The 26,584-nt window shown below is 43.3% G+C and overlaps 1 protein-coding gene across 1 annotated transcript in view; it reads right to left on the bottom strand.

The window, feature by feature from the left end:
• Positions 1-26,584, bottom strand: part of LOC144678739 (contactin-associated protein-like 2) — a 2,328,914-nt gene that overhangs the window by 21,969 nt on the left and 2,280,361 nt on the right. The window contains exon 22 of the mRNA XM_078538599.1: positions 893-1,120. Within this exon, the coding sequence (XP_078394725.1) occupies positions 893-1,120 (228 nt within the window). The remainder of the gene's footprint in view (positions 1-892; positions 1,121-26,584) is intronic.

The following is a 26,584-nucleotide window of genomic DNA, read 5'->3' as shown; positions in this document are numbered from 1 at the left end:
GGACCCAAAAAAGGGTGCAAATATCAGTGTTGTTACTATAAAAGGCAGGTAAGAAGTTTGGAAAGAAACTTAAGATTTTAATCAGATGTAAAATGGGAGTGACCAATTGTTTAAAACAATTCACGTGATGAATGTTGTAGGGTGTTGGGTACCGTTCGGTCGGTCTTAATGAAGTCTTCATAGTCTTGAATGGGTTAACTGTATGTATTTATTAACTACGAGCTATGTACATATATACAGTAAAGGGTTCAAGCTAGGAGCTGTCTCCATGCTTGCTTGTGCACACGGCTCTGTGCAATGCTAGACAGACCCCTAGGTGTGGGTCAGGTGTTCTCTTACATCATTGTGTGAACGGTACTGTATTCAGTCCTATGTTAACCCTATATGTGCCAGACCCTTATGCTACAATGACTGCTACTCTTCTAACCTTATAGTTGTTCAGTTAAATACTTATTTAAATCCTTCCTCACTTTTCACCGTTTCTGATATGATATATGCTGATGGTTATATTGTACATATACACACGAATCAAGTCATTGATCTCACATTGTGAGTGCTGCTAGAGAGTGATGCCAATGTGAATAGGTGGAGATAATCTGATGAAAATAACAGAAAATATTCTTAAAAAATTTCCTGTTACAAGTTTAATTTACATGGTTCCTGGGAAACAATGTAGTACAATTAGATGCTAGACTTTACTTGTGTGACCTTCCAGTAAATATGCACAGAAAATCTGGCAGATCCGTAATGGACGAGTGACCCTTCCAACTCAATCTTTCTCACTGTCCAGGCAATAAGGTCAAAATTACACCCCAATGTATTAGAAGATTAACAGCAACCTTAAAAGTGAAGCAATAAACAGTTTTTATTCCCAAATACTACCAACTCATACCTGAGCCAAAATGCCAGGGATCTGTTGCAGCTGGCATTGGTGAAATGGTTAAAGGCGACGCGCCACAATTGGATTCAACAAATTCTCCTTGGACACTGACTGCAGAAGAAGTGCTAGGCCTCAGTGCAGCCTTGAGTGGTGCAATCTTGTTAAACTGAACTCGTGACAGGCAGCCGACAAAACCTGGGGTATTATACTTCTGTACTTCCTGGTCAATGTTTCCAATTTCTGCAACAACAACAAAAAAAAGCTGTTAAAATAAGCATTAAGTATCAGATTCGATCTGAAAATAGACATTGTACTGCTGCCGAAAAAGTAAACATTTTTAAAACAAGTATTCATAGTCCAGTAAGTATCCAGTTGGTGAGAGTGAAAAGGAGAAGTTGCAATCTGCATACAAATGAAACGATTTAATACCCTATTTCCATTGTTACAGTAAGGGCCCAGACATATTGCGTTGTACCAGCATTCTGGCATAGTTCAAGTGGACAGAGACGGAGAATTCTTTGGGAGTCACTTAACTGCATTGTTTCTGGGATTGTGTGCCACGACTGCGGATGTGTAATGCATCTGCCCATATATAGAAAGGTGCATGTTAATACTATGTAAAAACTGCATCCAATGTATTTTCTGTCAATTAAAACTATTAAAACAAGTTATTAACTAGATTCGCAAAGATGGGAATAGGGATTTATTTTTTAGATCACGGAGGGGTAGCTGACACCTACTGCACCATGTTTAGGAACTGCCTCCAGTTGCTTGAGCGCAAGCTCACGGTTTTTGAGCTAAGCAGCAGCAGGAGTCATACCGAGCATCAGGGAGGATGCGTTTCTTGGAATGAGCTCAAGATTGCAGATGGATGGTCTACTGGAAGAGTAGGAATAGGAAGGAAGTGCAGGAGTCCTGGGGGGCATGTGCCACTTTCAACTAGATACTTAGCACTAGAGGCACCCTGAAGGAGAACAGTCTAGACCACCGGCACTAAGAACAAAAGACTATACCAAGCTTGTCCAACATTTTTGCGTGAGGGGCCACATTTCAAAATTTTTCTCACTGAGGGGCGATGAGCAAATTTTGGAAAAATAAAGTTTAGAAGAACATTAAACATGAATTTGAAACAAAAAAATGAGCTATGAAATGAAACAATTTGCTGAGCAAAAAATAAAAAGTAATAAAGATGAACGTTAGAGTCTAATAGGGTGAGTGTGTGTGTCCAGCTCACTCCCAGTCTCAAGGTGGTCACTCACTCACCCACTGTGAGAGTGGATGAGAGTGCATGTGGGTGGGTGAGGGTGAATTTAAAAAAAAATTCATTCAAGGGATGTGGGCTTCACTGGCTAGGCCAGCATTTATTGCCCATCCCTAATTGCCCTTGAAAAGGTAGTGGTGAGCTGCCTTCTTGAACTGCTGCAGTCCATGAGGCATAGGTACACCCACAGTGCTATTAGGGAGGGACTTCCAGGATCTTGACCCAGCGACAGTGAAGGAATGGTGATATATTTCCAAGTCAGGATGGTGAGTGGCTTGGAGGGGTACTTCCAGGTAGTGGTATTCCCGTGTATCTGCTGCCTATGTCCTTCTAAATGGTAGAGGTCTTGGGTTTGGAATGTGTTGCCTAAGAAGCCTTGGTGAGTTTCTGCAGTGTGTCTTGTAGATGGTACACATTGTTGCTACTGTGCTGGTGGTGGAGGGAATAAATGTTTGTGGATGGGCTGTTAATCAAGCGGGCTGCTTGGTCTGGGATGGTGTCAAGCTTCTTGAGTGTTGTTGGAGCTGCACTCGTCCAGGCAAGGGGAGAGTATTCCATCACATTCCTGGCTTGTGCTTTGTAGATTGTGGAATGGCTTTGGGGAGTCAGGTGGTGCGTTACTCACCGCAGGATTCCTAGCCTCTGACCTGCTCTTGTAGCCACAGTATTTATATGGCTAGTCCAGTTCAGTTTCTGGTCAATGGGAACCCCGAGAATGTTTATAGAGGGGGATTCAGCAAAAGTAATGCCATTGGATGTCATGGGGTGATGGTTAGATTCTCTCTTCTTGGAGATGGTCATTGCCTGTCACTTGTGTGACACGAATGTTACCTGCCACTTGTGAGCCCAAGCCTGGATGTTGTCCAGGTCTTGCTGCATTTGGACATGGACTGCCTCAGTATCTGAGGAGTCATGAATGGTGAACATTGTGCAATCATCAGTGAACATCCCCTCTTCTGACCTTATGACGAAAGGAAGGTCATTGATGAATCAGCTGAAGGGCACTACTCTGAGGAACTCCTGCAGTGATGTCCAGGAACTGAGATAATTGACTTCCACCAACCACAACCATCTTCCTTTGCGCTAGGTACGACTCCAACCAGTGGAGAGTATTTCTCCCCCCCCCAGTTCCCATTGACTCCAGTTTTGCTAGGACTCCTTGATGCCACACTCGGTCAAATGCTGCCTTGATGTCAAGGACGGCCACTCTCACCTCACCTCTGAGGTGAGTTCAGCTCATTTGTCCATGTTTGAACCAAGGAGCTGAATGGCCCTGGTGGAACCCAAACTGAGTGTCAGTGAACAGGGTATTGTTAAGCAAGTGCCGCTTGATAGCACTGTTGATGACTCCTTCCATCACTTTTCTGACGATTGAGAGTAGACTGATGGGGCGGTAATTCGCCGGATTAGATTTGTCCCCTTTTTTGTGGATTGGACACACCTAGGCAATTTTCCACATTGCTGGGTAGATGCCAATGTTTTAGCTGTACTGGAACAGATTGGCTCAGGGCACAGCAAGTTCTGGAGCACAAGTCTTCAGTACTATTCCTAGAATATTGTCAGGGCCTGTAGCCTTTGCAGTATCCAGTGCCTTCAGCCATTTCTTGATATCATGTGGAGTGAATCAAACTGATTGGCATCTGTGATGCTGGGGACCTCTGGAGGAGGCTGAGATGGATCATCCATTCGGCATTTCTGGCTGAAGTTTGTTGCAAATGCTTCAGCCTTATCTTTGGCACTGACGTACAGGGCTCCCCCATCATTGAGAATGGGTATATTTGTGGAGCATCCTCCTCCAGTGAGTTGTTTAATTGTCCACCACCATTCACGGTTGGATGTGGCAAGACTGCAGAGCTTAGATCTGATCCGTTGGTTGTGGGATTGCTCAGCTCTTTCACTTCCTGTTCATGCTGTTTGGCAAGTAGTCCTGTGTTGTAGTTTCACCTGGTTGACACCTCATTTTTAGATATGCCTGGTGCTGCTCCTGGCATGCCCTACTGCACTCTTCATTGAACCAGGGTTGATCTCCTGGCTTGGTGGTGATGGTAAATGGCGGATATGCCGGGCCATGAGGTTACAGATTGTGGCTGAGTACAATTCTGCTGCTGCTGATGGCCCACTGCACCTCATGGACGCTCAGTCTCGAGTGCTCGATCTGATTGAAATCGATCCCATTTAGCACAGTGGTAGTGCCACACAAAATGATGAGGGTATCCTCAATGTGAAGATGGGGCTTCGTCTCCACAAAGAGTGTGCAATGGTCACTCCTACCGATACTGCCATGGACAGATGCATCTGCAGCAGGCAGTTTGGTGAGGATGAGGTCAAGTATGTTCCTAACTACCTACCGCAGACCCAGTCTAGCGGCTACGTCCTTCAGGAGTTGACCAGCTCTGTCAGTAGTGGTGCTACCGAGCCACTCATGATGACGGATATTGAAGTCCCCCACCCAGAGTGCCCTTGGCACCCTTAGTGCTTCCTTCAATACGGATTCATCAGCTGGCGGGGGAGGGGGAGCAGGTGTAATCTGGTAATCAGCAGAAAATTTCCTTGCCAATGTTTTACCTGATGCCACGAGACTTCATGTGTTCCAGAGTGGTGTTGAGGACTCCTAGGGCAACTCCCTCCCAACTGTATACTACTGAGCCACCACCTCTGCTAGGTCTGTCCTGCTGATGGGACAGCACACGCCCAGAGGTGGTGATGGTGGTGTCTGGGACATTGTCTTGCAAGGTATGATTCCATGAATATGACTACGTCAGGCTGTTGCTCTGAAATGGCCTCTGCTTGGCGGAGCAGCTCCATACAGAATCTCCTATTCAATCTTACCTGTTTGGTTGGAATTTTGTAAACTGGCTCTGGGGGATGCATAGAGGGGCTTAGCAGCATGCATCCAGCCAACAGGCTGTATGGTCTGGACTATACAGTGGGGAAAAAGCTAAGTATAGAAATGCAGTTGATAATAGGCATTCCAATGTTAGGGGAACGGACAGGCATTTTTGTAACTGTCTTTGAGAATCCCACATGGTGTGTCGCCTTTCTGGTGCTTGGGTAAAAGACACCATGGAGAGGTTGCAGGATAATCTGCAGGGGCAGGGGAGCAAGTCAGTAGTTGTACTACACATCAGTACCAATGACACAGAGAGGGCAGGTATAGAGGTCCCACGGAACAGGGGAGGAAGTTTCTTCCCTCTGTTGTCTCTTCGTCTCCCAGAATGTTGGACATCAGGCTGCTCTCAAAAATGTCTCAATAAATGTTTCTTTTCATAAACTGATTTCTCTCAGTTGACAATGTTCCCACTGCCCGCACAAATGGTCCCTGATAACATGAGCATTGACACACAATGGGGTTTGAATCTCGGCTATTTGCATTTGCTTGTGATATAATTTTTTCCATAAAGCTGCAGGTATAACTGCATGAGTGTGAAAGCTGTAATAACTAACAAGGAAGCCATTTTACTAATAACATGTGGCTGAAGAAGTCATTTTGTATTCTGTGATAAAAACAAAAAACTTCTACGGATGCTGGAAATCCAAAACAAAAACAGAATTACCTGGAAAAACTCAGCAGGTCTGGCAGCATCGGTGGAGAAGAAAAGAGTTGACGTTTCGAGTCCTCATGACCCTTCAGCAGAACTGAGTAAAGTTAGGAGAGGGGTGAAATATAAGCTGGTTTAAGGTGGGGGGTGGGGGGAGAGAAGTTGGGGGGGTGGGGGGGGCTAGTGGTAGTAGGGACAAGCAATCAGTGTTGGAGCAGTTAATCAAAATATGTCACAGACAAAGGAACAAAGACGTGTTAAAGGTGGTGATATTATCTAAGAAAACGTGCTAATTAAGAATGGATGGCAGGACACTCAAGGTACAGCTCTAGTGAGGGTGGGGTGGAAAGACTGACAGGGCATTACAGGTATAGATTTAAAAATAATGGAAATAGGTGGGAAAAGAAAAATCTATATAAATTATTGGAAAAAACAAAAGAGAGGGGGAAGAAACGGAAAGGGGGTGGGGATGGAGTTCAAGATCTAACGTTGTTGAATTCAATATTCAGTCCGGAAGGCTGTAAAGTGCCTAGTCGGAAGATGAGGTGCTGTTCCTCCAGTTTGCGTTGGGCTTCACTGGAACAATGCAGCAAGCCAAGGACAGACATGTGGGCAAGAGAGCAGGGTGGAGTGTTAAAATGGCAAGCGACAGGGAGGTTTGGGTCTTTCTTGCGGACAGACCGCAGGTGTTCTGCAAAGCGGTCGCCCAGTTTACGTTTGGTCTCTCCAATGTAGAGGAGACCGCATTGGGAGCAACGAATGCAGTAGACTAAGTTAGGGGAAATGCAAGTGAAATGCTGCTTCACTTGAGAGGAGTGTTTGGGCCCTTGGACAGTGAGGAGAGAGGAAGTGAAGGGGCAGGTGTTGCATCTTCTGCGTGGGCATAGGGAGGTGCCATAGGTGGGGGTTGAGGAGTAGGGGGTGATGGAGGAGTGGACCAGGGTGTCCTGGAGGGAACGATCCCTACGGAATGCCGCCAGGGATCCACATCTTCCCTTCGCCCCCCCGGCGGCATTCCGTAGGGATCGTTCCCTCCGTGACACCCTGGTCTACTCCTCTATCACCCCCTACTCCTCAACCCCCACCTATGGCACCTCCCCATGCCCACGCAGAAGATTCAACACCTGCCCCTTCACTTCCTCTCTCCTCACCGTCCAAGGGCCCAAACACTCCTTTCAAGTGAAGCAGCATTTCACTTATATTTCCCCTAACTTAGTCTACTGCATTCGTTGCTCCCAATGCGGTCTCCTCTACATTGGAGAGACCAAACGTAAACTGGGCGACTGCTTTGCAGAACACCTGCGGTCTGTCCGCAAGAAAGACCCAAACCTCCCTGTCGCTTGCCATTTTAACACTCCACCCTGCTCTCTTGCCCACATGTCTGTCCTTGGCTTGCTGCATTGTTCCAGTGAAGCCCAACACAAACTGGAGGAACAGCACCTCATCTTCCGACTAGGCACTTTACAGCCTTCCGGACTGAATATTGAATTCAACAACTTTAGATCTTGAACTCCCTCCTCCATCCCCACCCCCTTTCCGTTTCTTCCCCCTCCCTTTTGTTTTTTTCCAATAATTTATATAGATTTTTCTTTTCCCACCTATTTCCATTATTTTTAAATCTATACCTGTAATGCCCTATCAGTCTTTCCACCCCACCCCCACTAGAGCTGTACCTTAAGTGTCCTGCCATCCATTCTTAATTAGCACATTCTCTTAGATAATATCACCACCTTTAACACGTCTTTGTTCCTTTGTCCGTGACATCTTTTGATTATCTGCTCCTATCACTGCTTGCTTGTCCCTACTACCACCACCCACCCCCCCGCCCACAACTTCTCTCCCCCCACCCCACCCCCCACCTTAAAGCAGCTTATATTTCACCTCTCTCCTAACTTTACTCAGTTCTGCTGAAGGGTCATGAGGACTCGAAACGTCAACTCTTTTCTTCTCCGCCGATGCTGCCAGACCTGCTGAGTTTTTCCAGGTAATTCTGTTTTTATTTTGTATTCTGTATTAACTACATGTATTGATCAAATTACTATATTGAGTAGTAGTCAGTCATGATACAGATTATTGTAAAAGTGATGAACATTAATTCACTAATTATAACTTAATGTAATTAATATGTATATTAGAAAGACTGGGTTTTCATTTAAAGTATTAATGTACAATAACTAAGAAAGTTGAAAGTCTTTAGAAAGTGCCATCTCAGCAAAATACAGTCTAAACAAAGGAATCTTTCTGAACCCTGATAAGGTTCAGTATCATGGCCTTGTAGAAGTCTGGCTTAATGGTTCAAAATCAGGTTAAAACTTGTAGAGTAAAGAAGCCATTGTTCGTCATGGATGATACATTACTGCCCTTTTGAATCACGTGTTATCAACTGGAAGATGTAATTAAGAGGCAATTAAATCCACCTAACAACAGCTAGAACCAATCATTAAGTCAACAAGAGCCTGACTCTGACACGGCATGATGGTCATCTAAAGATTAAAAATAGGGGTTCCATACAGTGTTGTCTTCAGAATTGGGCAGGGGGGGGGGGTAGTAGGGACAAGCAAGCAGTGATAGGAATTGACAGAAATGTGTCAATCTCCTCAAGCGCATTAGAGTCTGATGAAGAATCATACGGACTCGAAACGTTAACTGTATTCCTCTCCGCAGATGCTGTCAGACCTGCTGAGTTTTTCCAGCTATTTTTGTTTTTGTTGCATTAGAGTCCAAGTCAGAGTCCTGAGAGGGTGAATTCTGACCTATCTAAGCAGGGTGCGCAACTGGAAGCTATAAAAGTCACTGTCCTAAGTTTAAAGATACCTTTACTTTAATAAAGTTTCTATGATTTACTATCCAAATAGACCTATTTTGCCTTAATTGGTTAACTCTTATCCAAGCAAAAGTAGATTTATTAAATAACTTACAAATTGCTGGAGAATTGGAGTGGCTGAAATTAAATCGATAACAAGTTAAGTTCATCAAAGAAGGAACCTTGTAGAACATGTCTACAAAGACAGTTTTAGAATGCATGTATGCAAATGCACAAAGCATGTTGAATAAGGTTAGTGAGTTACAAGTACAAATAGCTGTGCGGGAATATGTAATGTCAATAATGGAAATGTGACTTAAAAATAGTGAGAGCTGGGCAACTAATATTCACAAATAAAGGCCCAAATTTTCTGGTCCCACCCACCATGGGAATCGTAGCAGGCGAGATGGATAATTTGATGGACCAGCAAAAGGTCCATTGACTTGGGGCAGGAATTACCCGCAAAAAGTGTTCAGATAAGATACAAAGGAAAAAGGGAGGTGGGCTGGCAGTACTGATTTGGACAGATTTTGTGTGTTGAAAAGAGAGGGTGTCCTTCAGGAGAAAAGGACAAAATCCCTTTGGTTCAGGATGAAAAGCAAAAAATGATATCATCTGACTACTTGAGGGTGAAATATGCATAAAAGCACAGGGCAAGACTAGGATACTTAATGAATACTCTACATTGGTGTTTACTAAGGAAGAAGATGCTGGCAGAATATTGGTTGAAGCAGAGAAAGTACAGGTACAGAGAGGTAAAAATTGACAGGTGGGATGTACTGGAAAGGTTAGCATTTCTGAGAGTATATAAGTCATCTAGTCTGGGTGACTTGCATCCCAGGTTCCTAAAGGAAGCAGGTGGAGGTGGTGGGAGGATAGATACAGAAGAGGTGCAAAGGACTGGAGTGTGGCAAATGTGGCAACCTTGTTCAAGACAGGTATTTCCTGGTAACTACAAGGCAATCAGATTAACATCAGCGGTGTACATGATTTTATGAGCAAAAATAAGTTAAAAAATTAATCAGATACTTGAAGACTTTTGAGTTAATTGGGACATATGGCCTACATACCTAGCTTCGCACTGGCACTTCCCAAAGACTGGCAGATCATATCAAACAGCATGTCCCTTCCGCTGTTTGCAATGGGCAAGATACGGACTGTACCCAACCAGCCTGTGCTTGCAAAATTCAAAACATAGTGTCTAACATTAGATGTGATTCCCGCGATTGGCTAAATAATCCTTAGTGTGCTAAGAATTACACTGACAACCAATTTAAGATCATCAGTTGGGCTCACAGTGTGGTGCATTTGCGTGTACTGGAAGCTACATATATTAATACACAGGGCCCTGTTCTTTGCAGACAGAAAGAACATGTGCACACATTGCACCTGTTTCAGCTAACGAAATAAGTGACAATCATTCGCTGGTTCATTCTCCAGGGCAATGTCTTGACCAGAGTCAAATTTACTGGTTTAAATTTCACACAATGCTTGGCAGTTAACTGTCAGTCACGATCTACTTGTGCATTCTCCATGGCAACATCTCTACCACAGTCCACTTGCCAACCAATCAGCACTCTTTGCCCATACAGTATAAATATGCTGTTTCCCTTGACATAGATACTTTCTTGTTAATTGTCCTAATGAGTACAAGACGAAAAGCTTCGACAAAAAATCTCTTTTTTCAGCAATACTCAAGTTCTGTGCTACAAACAACAATTAATTGAGAAGAGTCATCAGGGGTTTGTAAAAATCAGATTGTGCTTGACTAATTGAATTTTTTGATGAAGGAACAGAAAGTTGATGAAGGGACTTCATTGGATGTTGTCCATACGTATTTTGAGAAAGCATTTGACAGAGCACCACAAATGGCTGGGTAACAAAATTAAGGTTCATGAAATAGGAGGGTCGGTGTCAGCTTGGATGAAAAAATTGACTTACGGACAGGAAATAGTGAACCATGTTAAGTGGTTGTTTTTCAGGATGTAGGATGTTCTTCAATAGTCGTTTAGGAACACTACTTTTGTGACCTATATAAATGACTTGGATATTGGGGTACACAGTAAAATTTCAAAATTTGTCACATCATACCAAACTTGAAGGTGTGCAAACACTGAGCATGATACCAATTGACTGCAGCAGGACACAGGCTAGCACAATGGGCTGACAAGGGGCAGATGGAATTGAATACAGACAAGTGAGAGACGAGGCATTTTGGCAGAAATGGTTAAGGAGAGGCAAGATAGACTTAATGACAATTCTGAAGAGTTTTCATGAACAAAGGAACCTGGGTGTGCATGTGCATCGATCCTTGAAGGTGGCAGGGCATATTGAGAGTACTTAGCAAAACACATGGGATCTTGGGCTTCATAAATAGAGCTATTGGGTACAAAGGCAAGAACATTATGGTAAACATTTATAAAGCTCTGGTTAGGCCACAAATAGAGTATTGCATCCAGTTCTAGTCACTACGCTCTACGATGGACATGAGAGTGGGTCCAAGGATGAGGGCTACAAGGTTAGGTTAGAGAAAGTGGATTATTTTCCCTGGAGCAAAGGAGATTGAGGAGAAAGTGCACAAGACAATGACAAATTTAGATAATGTAGACAAAGAAAAGTTCTTCCCATTAGCTGATGTTACAAAGACTAGGGGATGCAAATTTAAGATTTTGGGCAAGAGTTACAGGGGGAAGAACTTTTTTTAAATATATACAGCGAGCAAGCATAGGGGTGATGGGCGAACAGGATTTGGTACATGTTTGGACAAAGACAGGGTTTTGCTCTAGGGGGGCATTTTGACAGTAGCCGAGCTGCCTGCTAATGACCTGGAACTCTCTAGCTACGAGGATGGTGGAAGCGGAGACATCAATGATTTCAAAAGGAAACTGGATAGGCACTTGAGGGAAACAAACTTGCAGGACAATGGGGATAGACTGATTAGATTGGCCTACAAAGAACCAGCATGGACTTTATGGGCCGAATGGCCTCCTTCTGTGCCATAATGACTCTCTCCTTTCTTTTTGAGCTGTGAAGTTAATTGCCCTAGACTTTCCAGTGTTAACAGATTTAAATATCACCCTCACTATTTTCTGTCATTTGCAGCTTGGGTGCCAGGGTCGAAGGTCTGTGCCTGGATTTTGCTGTGTTGAAGCAACAAAGGGTGATATTTAATCTGTTAACACTGGAAAGTCTAGGGCAATTAACGTCACAGCTCAAAAAGAGAGAAAATAGGCTGTTGAAGCAAAATCAGCAGGAGTACAAGCCAAGAACAGCAACTTGTACTGAATGTAATAAAACGTGCAAAGGTGCAACACAAAGGTATTCCAAAGCAAAATGCGACACCAAGTCACAAAGAGATATTAGGGCCAATGACCAAAAGCATGGTCAAAGAGGTAAGTTTTAAGGAGCAGCTTAGAGGAGGAAAGTGAGGAAAGGAGCTGGAAAGATTAAAATTGGGGATACTGAAGAGGCCAAAATTAGTGAAGAACAGATATCTCAGAAGGTTGTGGGGAGGAGAGGCCGAGATAGGAAGGGGTGAAGTCATGGAGGGTTTTGAAAACAAGATTGAGAATTTTAAAATCAAGGCACTGCTTATCTGATGATCATGTAGATCAGCAAGCATAGGGGTGATGGGCAAACAGGACTTGGTACATGTTTGGACAAAGACGGGGTTTTGGATGACACCACCTTTATACAGGGTAAAATGTGGCAGGCCAGCCAGAATTGCATTAGAATAGTCAAGTCTAGGGATACAAGGCACAGATGAAGGTTCAACAGTAGTTGAGCTGAGGCAAGGGATGGAATCAGAAGATGCTACGGATATAGAAATAGGCAGGCCTAACAATAGTGTGGATATGCATTGGAAGCCAGGAGTTTTTTTTAAAAGAAAAAATGCTTCACAAGGCTTGCTCACTTTTATAACAGCACAGAATCACTAGCAATGCTGCACTTGGCTGCCTGCCACTACCAATCTCCATTCCCTCCAGGGAAGCATTTTGACAGTAGCCGAGCTGCCTGCTAAAACAAAAATTCTAACAATGTGAACCAAAGGAGACACAATGAACTAGAGTCAAGGTGTTATAGTGGCGAGAAGTCCTGTCCTGTTGAACATGTATCTGGATTCCAGAACTGGTGAGATAGGATAGATTTATCATAATAAATCAGTAATTCATCTTATTTTTGTCAAGTTTTGTGGTTCATTTTCTTTCGTCACTAACTCCTGACACTGAACTGGTGCATGTGCAGTTCTTGCTAACTCTGACAGCATTGTTGTGCCCCACCCATCCTTCACCACTCTGCTTACCTCCTACTCACCATCCCACATCCACCACTTGCTGCCTCACTTGCCTCCCCACTCCTGATACCTCTCGCTGCACTGCAAGCTAGGCAGCAAGAGCTCAGGAGAGGAGTGGCGAGTGGGGCAGCAAGGGATTGGGGGCAGGGTGGTGAGCAGTTGCAAGTGGAGCAGCCAGCGGGGTGGTGAGAGAAGTAGTAAATGGTTGAGAGCAGGCAGTGAGTGGGATGACAAGCAGTCGGGAGCGGGGTAGTCAGCAAGAGGGGTGGCGAACAACAGACCAGCAAAAATATAATGTCCTTTTTGAGCTGAATTTGATCTGCACCAATTTTGGTGCAGGCAGCTGCCTGGGAGGTTGCTGGCAGTGTCGTCACAGGCACTGCAATAGCATGTGCGGCATGTGCCGGCTTCTGCAGTTGTGATGTCAGCAAATGTAGCCTTCTTTTAGTCAAGTATATGTGCAACAATGGCCGATTAGCTCATTTGCTCTTTGGCTAGAGTGTGGTTGAGAATAGTATCAACAGCGTGGATTCAATTCCTATTCTGGCTTATGTAGAATTGGGACTTGCCACTTTGTCCTGCCTGAGTGTGGAAAGCAATGGTAAATCACCACTAATAAAAAAAATGCCAAGAAAAATAGCTCAGGATGAAACATCAGCAGACAATGAGCTAAGGGCTGCTTTCAGGTAGAGTACACATGACATAGCATATAAAAAACACTGAGGACACCATAATGAGTTGAGAGAAATATAAAAATAGCTTAATTTATTTCAGGGATCTGAAGTTGTCATAATTCACAAATGTTATATTTATAAAGGAGTGATATGTGTTTCCTAGTGAAGTTTAAAATTAGAATTGCGAAGACATATTGAGCATCTTCAATATACCACAGGAACCATAACACTGCAATTGTTTTGGCAACAGGGCTCTTTAACTAATTGCAGCATATTAAACTAGTTGGTGTCCGACTCACTTAAAAAACAGCAAAAGCAGATATACGATACCCGCTGGAGAATTTGTAAGTGCAAACTACAAACATCAATTTACAATATTGCATCACAGGAAAAGTATCTAGTGGCAAAGCCAAATGTAGTTTATTACTTACTCAGGTTAGATTGTTGGCCTTTAGAGATCTGTCATGAACTAATGACTCATAAGGGGGGAACGTGGCAAGCAAATGTCTGTCATTGCACCAGCAGATAAGATGTTATCTTATAGAAGTTGTTTGTACAAGTCATTAGGCTAAAGTGCAAATTACTCTATTTATAGAAAAAAAGCTCTGAAGGAATGAGTTACCATTCCATTTATACAGGCAATAAAAGCCCTGAAATAAATGACAACATTAGTCAAATAGAAAATGCGAACATTAGTCAAAACAGAGATCTTCCTGTTCACATTTTCTATTTCTGGGCTGGATTTATATCAAAATGCATGTGGTTTGAATGGAATATGCAGACCTCACTTGTATCCCCATTGAAAGTGAACAGCTAGGGACCAATTTTCTTTCACTGATATAAAAGCAGTACTAAGAATTAGAGCAAATCTCACCAAACTTCTGTTGTAATGCAGTGGGTGGAGCAGGGAACAGGATGATTGAAGAATAATCAAGGAAGGGCTATAGGGTAAACAAGGTGGGGACTTTGGTATGGAAGGGGAGGTGGATAAGGAGGCAATGGCATGAAGCTTCATTAATTAAACAGAATCCGTCACCAATTTCGATTTCTATACCAAATCTACAGCAAGAAGTGACATAGGAAATGTGATGGCCAGTTTTATATATTGTGCTCTGCACCCAGAAGCATAACCCAAAACACATCTGTTGGACTAAAAATAGTACAGATTACGAAATGGGAGTTTCACATTACAGCAAATTATGGCATATTAAAAAAAGGAGAAAAGTATAATTTTCCAGTTCATTCTTTTCATGGGCATGGAAAATAAAATGGGAGGGGATGGGTCAGTGTGAGGTGTAATGATTCACTTCTACTAAATGGATTTGAGCCCAGCTCACATTGATGAACTAGCAGCCTCTCGATCAGCTATAAGAGTCTTACATGAAATGAGTTTCGACATGGCCCTTCTGGCATATGGGCCTCAACTCAATGGTCCAGTCATTAAAAAGCCACATAGTTGTGTTACTGAGCCATTTAGATCAGGAAGATTTCTGGACTATGAGTTAGTTAAACTCAGCACAAATCAGAAGTTTTACCTAGAGCAGCCACAAGACTACAATGCTGGCAACGGAAATGAAAACTTCACTTTGGTGGAGAAAAATGTGAATTTTAAGTTTTACTCAGGTTGGGAATTAAAGCACATTGTTGTGTTAAGAGTAGAAGGAGTATTAATTTGCATGTGGCCTTGATATGCTTGTCTTGGCAGTGCTTAATGCTGAAACTGGTGTCTAAACTGGAAATGTATTCCATTCCTCAGGACAAACTTCCTGAATTTGATCATGCGCAATTAAGAAGAAGCTTTAATGTTGCATTATTTTAAACCAAGGGGATTAATTACATTTCCACAATGTCCTTTATCTTCAGCTTTCTAATATATTCTGTTCAGCTTATAATTTGATCTACAATTTTCATGTTAAGCATGCCATATTCCCCACGTTCCAATTTCCTCTTGCATCCCTAATGATTTATACTGATGGGAGTGTGGTTCTATGGGTATTATCTATAATCCAGTACCTCAACAAGTGTGCAATTTACATGTGTGAGTGTAGATAGTTCTATCACTATCTGATTATGGTGTTCAGCGTGGTGGGAGGGGGGGGAATGGGTAAAATCACAGCCAAAACCGTCTGTCTCACTCGATATTTATGAAATTTCCAGCAAGAGTCATTGGATAATGATCAAAATTCAGAAATAAAAACAGAAATTGCTGGGGGGAAATAATCAGCAAGTCAGGCAGCATTTGTGCAGACAGAAACAGAGTTGATGGATTCGGGTTGATGACTTTTCATCACTTGAGTTCTGACTCAGTAACACAACTATCGCAGATCGCTGTATACAAGTCGACCTGGTATATAAGACCTGGCCATTTCTCCAACCACAAAAATCGTGTTTTGTTGACCTCCGTTTTCAGCTAAGAGAAGCAAAGAGGGGTTATGAGAAAAGACTGGCAGCCAACATAATGGGGAACCCCGAAGTCTTCTATCGGCACACAAGTAGTAAGAAGGTGGTAAAAGGAGTAGGGCCGATTAGGGGCCAAAAAGGGGATTTACACATGGAAGCAGGGGGCATGGCTGAAGTGTTAAATGAATACTTTGCATCTGTCTTTACCAAGGAAGCAGATGCTACTGAGGCCACAGTGACAGAAGACGAGACTCTCACTAGAAGGGTTAAAAATTGATAAGGAGGAAGTGTTGGATAAACTGTCAGTACTTAAAGTTGACAAGGCACCGGGACCAGGTGAGATACTTCCTTCAATATCCTTGGATGCAAGAGAGGAAATTGCAGGGGCACTGGCCATAATCTTTCAGTCTTTCCTAGAGTCAGGGGAGATACCTGAGGACTGGAAAATTGCAAACATTATGCCCTTGTTCAAAAAAGATTTTGAGGATAAGCCCAGCAATTACAGACCAGTCAGTTTAACTTCAGTGGTGGGGAAGCTTTTTGAAACAATTATTCAGGATAGAATTAATAGTCACATGGAAAAATATGGATTGATAAGGCACAGCCAGCATAGATTTCTAAAAAGGAAATCGTATTTAACTAACTTGGAGTTATTTGAAGAGGTAACAGAGAGGGTTGATGAGGGTAATGCTGTTGATGTGGTGTACATGGACTTCCAAAAGGCATTCGATACAGTGCCACACAACAAACTTGAGAGAAACATTATAGCTCATGGAATAAATGTAGCAATGTAGATACAAAATTGTCTGAGCAATAGGAAACAGGGTAATGGTCAATGGATATTTTTGGGGCTAGAGGAAAGCTTGCTGTGCAGTTCCCCAGGGGTCGGTATTGGGACCCATGCTTTTCCTGATATATATTAATGATCTAGATCTAGGTGTGCAAGGGACAATTTCAAAGTTTGCGGATGAATCGAAACTTGGAAGCATTGTAAACTGTGAGGAGGACAGTATAGAACTTCAAAAGGACATAGACAAGTTGGTGGAATGGGCAGATATGTGGCAGATGAAGTTCAAAACAGAGAGGTGCGAGCTGATGCATTTTGGTAGGAAGAATATGGAGAGACAACATAAAATATGGGGTACTTATTCTTAATTCTTAAGGGAGTGCAGGGACCTGGGTGTATATGTGCATAGATCATTGAAGGTGGCAGGACAGGTGGAGAGCAGTAATAAATTATACAGTATTCTGAGCTTCATTAATAGGGTCACAGAGTACAAGAGCAGGGGGATTATGCTAAGCTTATATAAGACACTAGTTAGACCTCAGATGGAGTACTGTATACAGTTCTGGGCGCCACACTATAGGAAGGATGTGAACGCAATGGTGAGAGTGCAGAAGAAGTTTACAAGAATGGTTCCAGGGATGAGAAACTTCTGTTATGAACATAGATTGGAGAAGTTGGGATTGTTCTCCTTGGAGAAAAGAAGGTTAAGAGGATCTTTGATAGAGGTGTTCAAAGTCATGATAGAGTAGATAAGGGGAAACTGTTCCCACTCACAAAAGAATCGAAAACGAGAGGGTACATATTTAAAGTGATTTGCAAAAGAAGCAAGTGTGATGTGAGAAAAAAATCTTTTTCACACAGTGAGTGGTTTGAGTCTGGAATGCACTGCCTGGAAGTGTGGTGGAGGCAGGTTCATCGAGGCATTCAAGAGGGCATTAGACGATTATTTGAATAGAAACCATGTGCAAGTGTACCAGTAAAAGGCAGGAGAATGGTACTAAGTCATAATGTTCATTTGGAGAGCCGGTGCAGACATGGTGGGCTGAATGGCCTCCTTCTATGCCATGACATTCTGTGATTCTGTACTTGCAGCAGTAGTCAGCCTCAACTTTTCACCCTGCAAATGCATGTTTCTCTTACCTTGCAACTGAGTGCAATGGATCAAGTAGCGATACAGGCAGTGTTGTGGAAATGTGCGCAAGTTTAAGACACGTCCACACAGAGCAGACCCTGCATGGCGAACAATGAAGAGAATGAGTCTTCCAATAAAACAAATGAGGTATGAAGCTGGTTTCAAGCTAAAAGTCAAAACATTTGCTACCTTGCCAAATAACTGTGCTGCAGCGAAGGAATTTGGTATCAGCAAAAAAAGAAAGTGTGAGAACGGAAGGAGGAGGAATCTGCCCTGAAGATGATGCCCAAAAGAACAGGGACCAGCCATTGGCCTGATCTGGAGAAGTCTGCATTGGAATGAGTCAAGAATGTGTTTTCATCATCACCAGAAATGCAATGTGTGCACATGCACTTAAGTGGGCCAAAGTGAACCCCGAGTCCAGCAAAGAGTTCAAAACAACAGCTAATTGGTGTTGCCACTAGCTAGGATTTTTCACTCCTGTTTGCAATGGGTGTCATAGGGGGCAGGAACAGAAAATATTGGGAGATCGCAAAACTCGGGTTCACACCATCGTAAAACGAGTCTGTGACTGTCCGCTCCACCCGTCAATGTGGGCCGCATTTCCTGCCACTGCACATCAGGAACCTAATTTTAATACTTTAGCATCTCATTATAAGCACTGCTCATCAGAATCATCACTCCACACTGGATCATGAATTCAAGTCGATGTGCTTCACAGCCGTACATAAGCGACATGCTCCGGGTGACCTGCACTTGGCTCAGTACTTCGAGGTTTGTTTGCCTACATTGCTTTGGGCAGCACTCTCAGCCATCAGTGCCAGGCTTTGCAGGCAGCATCACATCATTTTTAGGGGGCCTCACTGGCAGGTCTCTACCAACCAGACTGTAGGTAAGGTAGGGGTGGCTTTTCAATGGCTACATAGCTAGGGCTTGCTTGTGGAAGGGGGGTATCTCAGTATATTTGGGGGCACATGTTGATCTGGACAAGAAGCCTCAAGATGCTGAGGGCTGAGGCAGCAGTCTCCAGAGGAGATAAGGCCAGATGGAGATTTGAGGGTGAGTGTGAGAGGTGATGTTCCTTGAGCTGGCAGTGAGATGCCAGTGAATATATGATAGCCTTGAGTAATTCATTCACGTTATGTGGGCATTGCTGGCTAGGCCAGCATTTATTGCCCATCCCTAATTGCCCTCGAGAAGGTGGTGGTGAGCTGCCTTCTTGAACCACTGCGGTCCATGTGGTGTAGCTACACCCACAGTACTGTTAGGGAGAGAGCTCCAGGATGTTGACCCAGCGACAGTGAAGAAATGGCTATATATTTCCAAGTCAGGGTGATGAGGAACTTCCAGGTGGTGGTGTTCCCATGTATTTACTGCCCCCTATCCTTCTAGATGGTAGAGGTTTGGGGTTTGGAAGGTGCTGTCTAAGGAGCCTTGGTGAGTTTCTGCAGCGCATTTTGTGGATGATGCCTATTGCTGCTACTGTGTGTTGGTGGTAGAGGGAGTGAATATTTGTAGATAGGGTGCCAATCAAGCAGGCTGCTTTGTCCTGGGTGGTGTCAAGCTGAATACTGTTGGAACTGCACCCATCCATGCAAGTGGAGAATATGCCATCACACTTCTGACTTGTGCCTTGTAGATGGTGGACAGGCTTTGGGGAGTCAGGGAGTGAGTTATTCGCTTCAGGATTCCCTAGCCTCTGACCTGCTCTTGTAGCCACAGTATTTATATGGCTAGCCCAGTTCAGTTTCTGGTCAATGTTAACACCCAGGTTGTTGATCGTGAGGTGATTCAGTGATGGTAATGCTATTGAACGTCAAGGGGTGATGGTTAGATTCTATCTTGTTGGAGATGTCATTGCCTGGCACTTGTGTGGCACACATGTAACTTGCCAATTGTCAGCCCAAGAATGGATATTGTTCAGGTTTTGCTGCATTTGGACATGGACTACTTCAGTATCTGAGGAGTCGTGAATGGTGCTGAACATTGTGCAATCATCAGCAAACATCCCCTCTTCTGACCTTATGATGGAAGGAAAATCATTGATGAAGAGGCTGAAGATGGTTGGGCCGAGGCTACCACCTGGAGGAACTCCTGCAGACATGTCCTGGAACAGACGTGCTTGACCTCCAACAACCATAATCATCTTCCTTTATGCTAGGTATGACTCCAACCAGCACAGTGTTCCCCCTGGTTCCCACCGATTCTGGTTTTGCTAGGGCTCCTTGATGCCACTTTCAGTCAAATGCTGTCTTGATGTCAAGGGCAGTCACTCTCATCTCAGGAGTTCAGCTCTTTTGTCCATGTTTGAACCAAGGCTGTAATGAGGTCAGGAGCTGAGTGGACCTGGCAGAACCAAAACCGAGCATCACTGAACAAAGAAAAGTACAGCACAGGAACAGGCCCTTTGGCCCTCCAAGCCTGCACCGATCATATTGCCCATCAACTGAAACATTTTGCACTTCCGGGGTCCGTATCCCTCTATTCCCATCCTATTCATGTATTTATCAAGCTACCTCTTAAACACCACTATCGTACCTGCTTCCACCACCTCCTCTGGCAGCGAATTCCAGACACTCACTACCCTCTGCGTAAAAAACTTGCCCCGCACATCTCCTCTAGTTTTCTCCTCTCACCTTAAATCTATGTCCCTTAGTAATTGACTCTTCCACCCTGGGAAAAAGCTTCTGACTATCTACTCTGTCCATGCCACTCATAATTATGTAAACTTCTATCAAGTTGCCCCTCAATCTCCGTCGCTCTAGTGAGAACAATCCAACCTCTCCTCATAGCTAATAACCTCCAGACGTAGCTATTGCTAAGCAAGTGCTGCTTGATAGTATTGTTGGTGACTCCTTTCATCACTTTACTGAGTGGGTGAGTTTAGAGTGATGAGGTGGTTGTTTTACCCTGGCAGCACGGATGAAATCATTCATCCTCTTTCTGCACTGGATGGCCAACCTCTTCTGTGCAGTGTTGGCACTGACCACTACTGCTACTGCCACCCAAGCCGGAGTGCTGAGATTGCTCGACCTCCTGCAGCCAAAGCGGGAGTAGAGGACATCACGGATGGCCTCCAAAATGCATTCCACTGACACTGAATTCTTTCAGGACCATGTCCTGAGCTGCGAGCATTGATAACTTTTTAAAATTCATTCATGGGGTGGGCCATCACTGGCTAAGCCAGCACTTATTGCTAGTGAGCAGCCTTCTTGAACCGCTGCAGTCCATGGGGTGTAGCTATACCCACAGTGTTGTTAGGGAGGGAGTTCCATGATTTTGACCCAGTGACAGTGAAGGAATGGCGATATATTTCTAAGTTAGGATAGTGAGTGGCTTGGAGGGGAACTTCCAGGAGGTGGTGTTCCCATGTGCATGCTGCTTTTCCTTCTAGATGATAGTGGTCATGGATTTGGAAGGTGGGGTCTAAGGAGGCTTGGTGAGTTCCTGTAATGCATGAATGTGGCTGCAGTTTAGATATAGCATCCGGAGTGAGAAAACGGTGAGGTAACGGCACGATGGGCAATTTAGAGGCCGCCCGCCAGCGATACGGTGTATTTCCTGTGGCTGCATAATTAATAAGTTGGGAAGTGGACTATACGGTGCAAAAACCCGCCCTTGCATCTGGCAGGAAAATGCCTTTTTCATGCCCACCACTGCACTTAGTGCAATTCAGGGAGAATCCCTATCCTTGATGCCAAAATTACCAGTTTCCAGCTATTCAACATCAGACAGCAGCAAAAATAGAAGTACCCATTATGCCACATTGGCAACATGGATGAAACGCCCATGAAACATGAGAAATGCCCAGCAACCAAACAGTGGAGTGCAAAGGTCAAAAACAGTTCTCGTGAAAACCACAGGGCATGGGGAGACAAGTTTCACGGTGGAACAAGCCGGCACGGCCAATGGTATGAAATTAAAGCCTATGGTAATTTTCAAACATAAAACCTTGCCAAAAATCAAGTTACCTGCACGAGTTTTTGTGCATGATAATGGTTGGATGGATGAAGATGGAGTGAAGTTATGCATCAATATTGTGTGGAATATGCACGACAGTGGCCTACGTAAAGAATGCAGCTTATTAGAGTGAAACGTGTTCAGGTCCTATTAAGTGATGAGATCAAGAGGCGCCTGTGAAGAAATAACACCAACATTGCAGTTATACCAGGGTGTGGATGTGTGCATCAACAAGCCATTCAAGGATCATATTTGCACTGAATGGAACAGGTGGATGGTTGATGGAGAAATCCTTCACAAAGAGTGGAAACGTGAATGCTGCCCTGCTTGGTTGTTTTGTGTGGTTTTGTCATCAAATCGTGGGATGCTATTAGTGCAAAAGCTGTCATCAGAATGTTCAGAAAATGCAGAACATCCAATTCAATGGATGGAGAGGAAGATGATTTGTTGTGGAGGGATGATACTGAAGCCGAAAGCTGATCCAGAGTGGGATCCTTAAGACAGTGCCATAGCCAAAGTGACTCAATGAATTTGATGAACTCTGTGTCAGATGCTGAAGACAATGAACTTGACAGATTTTAATACGCTCTCATCGTGGTTAAAGGCGTTTTTGTAAAATTTATTCAATGAATTGTGCCACATTATTTTATTATGAACTACTGGTGTTATGTTTGTTTTTCACGTTTCAAAATGGTGACCATCCACATGCACATCGGCGGCTCACATTTAATACTTGGTGTATAAGTCAACCCCCATTTATGGAGGCTTCAAAGTTGGTTTGTATGCTGAAATCTATGGTATATGGCTCTTTTATTCACTTGGCAATTGGTTGGGGGTCCATGTCACTTTAGCTTCTTTTGCCAATTATTTTAAATCTGTGTTCTTGATCCTTCCACCAAAGGGAATAGTTTCTCCCTATCTGCTCTGTCTAGATCCCTCATGATTTTTAATATCTTTATCAAATCCCCTCTCAGCCTTCTCTTCTCCATAAAAACACTCCCAACTTCTCCAATCTATCTTCATAACAGAAATTAGTTGTCCGTGGAACAATTCTCGTGAATTTTTTCTGTGCTCTCTCCAATGCTTTTGCATCAGAACTGGACATAATATTCCAGCTGAGGACGAACTGGTGTCTTATAAAAGTTCAACATACTTCCTTGCTCTAGTACTGTATGCCTCTAATAATAAAGCCTAGGATACCAAACACTTTATTAACCACTCTCTCGACCTGTCCTGCCATCTTTGATGGCTTAGGCACATATACACCTAGGTTCCTCTGCTCCTCTACCCCCTTTAGAGTTGTACCCTTTGTTTTATATTGTGTCTCCATGTTCTTCCTACAAAATTAAGTACCTCACACTTTTCTGCATTGAACTTCAGCTGCCACCTATCTGCCCATTCCACCAACTTGTCTATGTCCTTTTGAAGTTCTATACTATCCTCCTCACAGTTTACAATGCTTTCAATTTTCATATTATCTGCAAATTTTGAAAATGTGCTGTATACACCAAGGTCTATGTCAGTAATATAAATCAGGAAGGGCAAGCGTCCCAACAATGACCCCTGGGGATCTCCACTACAAACAATCCTCCAGCTCGAAAAACATCCATTAACCACTACTCTCCATTTCCTGTCACTCAGCCAATTTCGCATCCATGTTGCTACTGTCCCTTTTATTCCATAAGCTCTAACCTCAAGCCTATTGTGCAGCACTTTATAAAATGCCTTTTGGTAGTCCATGTACACCAAATCAACAGCATTACCCTCATCAACTCTCTGTTACAACTTCAAAAAACTCTAGCCAAATTAAACACGATTTTCCCTTAACAAATCAGTGCTGGCTTCCTTAATTAACTTGCATTTCTCCATGTGACTATTAATTTTCTCCCAAATTATTGCTTCCAGAAGTTTCCCCACCACCTCCTTTCCTGTATACCCCCGCTTTCCTCGCTGTATACTCTGTTCTGTATACCCCCCTTTCCTCACTGAAGTCAAGCTCTTTATAGTCCCTTCTTCCTTAGTAAACACCAATATCAAGTATTCTAGCCTTGTCCTGCATGTCACAACAGTGGATTACAGCCCCAAGTTACTTATGGGCATACTGAACTTTTAAGGAAGCCATGTGTTTAAAAAGACATACAAGCAAAGACACTGAGCAAAAGATGGCTTAGAATGTTAAGTAATCACTTTCTGGAAAATTCCTATGTGGATTATACTTGACCGACTAGTCCAGAGAGAACATGGAATGTCACACCTAAAAAGTTGTCAAAGCGTACTTCAGACTTGAAAGGAAGAAGCGAAATGCAAAAGACTGAACTTTAATCTCCTGTGGTTGGGGAGGCAATGGAGACAGATCACCATATCCTGGAAGAAACCATTTCCTGTTGAGTTAAACCTCAATGTGGAAATTATCTGAGTTGAAAGAAAACAGACCCTGGGCAAAAGGCATGACACAATCAAATGGGTTAAAAAGCTAGTTGCAGATCTGATCTGTGTTCTAGTTCTGGTGTGCTAGTGTGTGCTGTGAGAATCCACCGCAGAAGATAATCAACTAGGCATCACTACAGCCTTCAGGTAAAAGGCCATCTTTCTCTCTCTGTTGCTGGAGGCAAGTCAGCAAAGCCACAATCAAAAAGGAAATAGGACAGCTTCTTTAACCAACCTGCAGAACCAACTGTCCCCAAACCAAATGCAAAACTTCCAAAGCCAGCTCTACCAGAATCACCCAACTTAATAGCCGCAACGTTTCGCCATCTACTCTTCATGGACAAGCCAAAGACTGATTCGTATATATTTTTAAAAAAAAAACTTTTATTTGGATTCAACTTCTCATTTCTGATTTGTGTGTGTGTGTGGCGTTTTTATTATTTTTTTCTTGGGTTTTTAGTAACGAATAAACATACTCTTTCTTCGACTCAAGAAAACCTGGTTAAATTGGTTCCTCTGAAATATAAATATATTTGGACTGGGAAAAGATATCCATGGGGGAAGGAATCCTATTTAAATTAACCTTGTTATGACCAACCGAGGGGGTTGAATAAAGAAGAGGAGCCACCTCATCCCTCCTCGCCCAGGAGCATAACAAAATTGGGGTCCTTGTCCAGGGATCAGTCACAGCATGCACCCCAAAGCATATATCACCCTTTTTATCCCTAATAGGACCCTCCACCTCTTTCTATTTACATTGCTTATTATTCACATGCTGGTAGAAGATTTTTGGATTCCGTTTTATGTTAACTGCCATTCTATTCTCATACTTTCTCTTTGCCAGTCTTATTTTCCTCTTCACCTCCCCTCTCAACTATTGCATTTGACTTGGTTCTCACTTGAAGAATCACATGCATCATATAGCCTCCTTTTTTGTTTCAACATAATTTCTATCTCCCTCCAAGAAGCTCTATTTTTGCCTCCCTTACCTTTTGCCCTGGTTGGAAAGCACCTAGCTGTATCTGAAGCATCTCTTCCTTAAAGGTCACCTATTGTTCTATTACAGTTTTTCTTGTAGTTTCTGCTTCCATTTTACCCTGGCTAGATCCCTTCTCAGCACATTGAAATTAGCCCTCTTCCAATTAAGAAGTTCCATATTTGATTGTAACTTACTCTTCTCCATTACTAATCCAAACCTTACGGTATGATGGCCGCTGTTACCCAAATGTTTCCCACAGAAACTTGGTCCACTTCATTTCCCAGCACCAGGTCCAGCAATGCCTCCTTCCTAGTTGGGCTGAGAGCATACTGATCAAGGAAGTTCTCCTGAAAACACTTCAGAAATTCCTCCCAATCCTTCCCCTTTACTCTATCCCAAAGGATATTTGGGTAATTAAAGCCCCCAGTATCACCACTCTGTAGTGCTTGCACATCTGTGATTTCCCTGCAGATTTATCCCCCTCTCTCTTGCATTATAGAGGCCTGTAGAATACCTTTTTTACTTCTCAACTCTAAATAAATTGACTCTGCCCTTGCTCCCCTCAGAAATTCCCTCTTTCTAACACTACAACACTTCCCTAATCAGTATTGCAACCCATCTCCCTGGTTTCCTTTTCCATCTTCTCCGAACACTATATTAAGCGCCCAGTCCTGAACATTTTTAAGTCATGTTTCTATTACTGCCACTACATCATACTCCCACACTGCTTTTTGTGCTTGTAACTCACCAATCATATTCACTACACTTAGTGCATTTATGTGCATACATTATATTGCCTTTGCATTCCTTGTAATCCTTCTTAGTCAGCTCCTATCTAATATGGTACTAATTCTGTAGTACTGTCCAACATTCTCACTTTATGCACCTTATTCCTCTTTTCTACTTCAATATGTTGGTGCCCACCCCCCTGCCAATTTAGTTTAAACCTCCCCCAACCACACTAGTGAATCTCCCTGCGAAGACATTGGTCCCAGTCATGTTAAGGGGCAACGCAGCCCTTTTAAACAGGTGTCTTCTTTCCCATAACTGGTCCCAGTGCCCCAAGAATTTGAAGCCCTTCCTCTTACACCATGCTTCAAGCCAGACAATCATCCTCTCTATCTTTCTATTTTTACTCTGGCTAGCACATGGCACTGGGAGCAATCCAGAGATTACAACCTTTGAGTTCCCATTTTTTAACTTCCTTGTTAGTTCCTGAAAATCTGACAGTAGGACCTCAATATCCACCCTCTCTACATTGTTGGTACCAAGGTGTACCATAGCTTCCAGCTCACTCCTTTCCCCCTACAGGATATTCTGCACCATCTCCATCATATCCTTCATCCTAGCACCAGGGAAACAACAAACCATGCAGAATCACCATGATGGTTACAGAATTACCCATCTGTCCCCCTATCTATGGGATTTCTGACACCAACTGCATTTGT

The sequence above is a fragment of the Cetorhinus maximus genome, chromosome 3 (assembly GCF_964194155.1).
Source record: "Cetorhinus maximus chromosome 3, sCetMax3.hap1.1, whole genome shotgun sequence".
NCBI classification, from domain to species: domain Eukaryota; kingdom Metazoa; phylum Chordata; class Chondrichthyes; order Lamniformes; family Cetorhinidae; genus Cetorhinus; species Cetorhinus maximus.
Note: the sequence above shows the minus strand (reverse complement) of the source record. Positions and strands in the feature narration are given on the sequence as shown.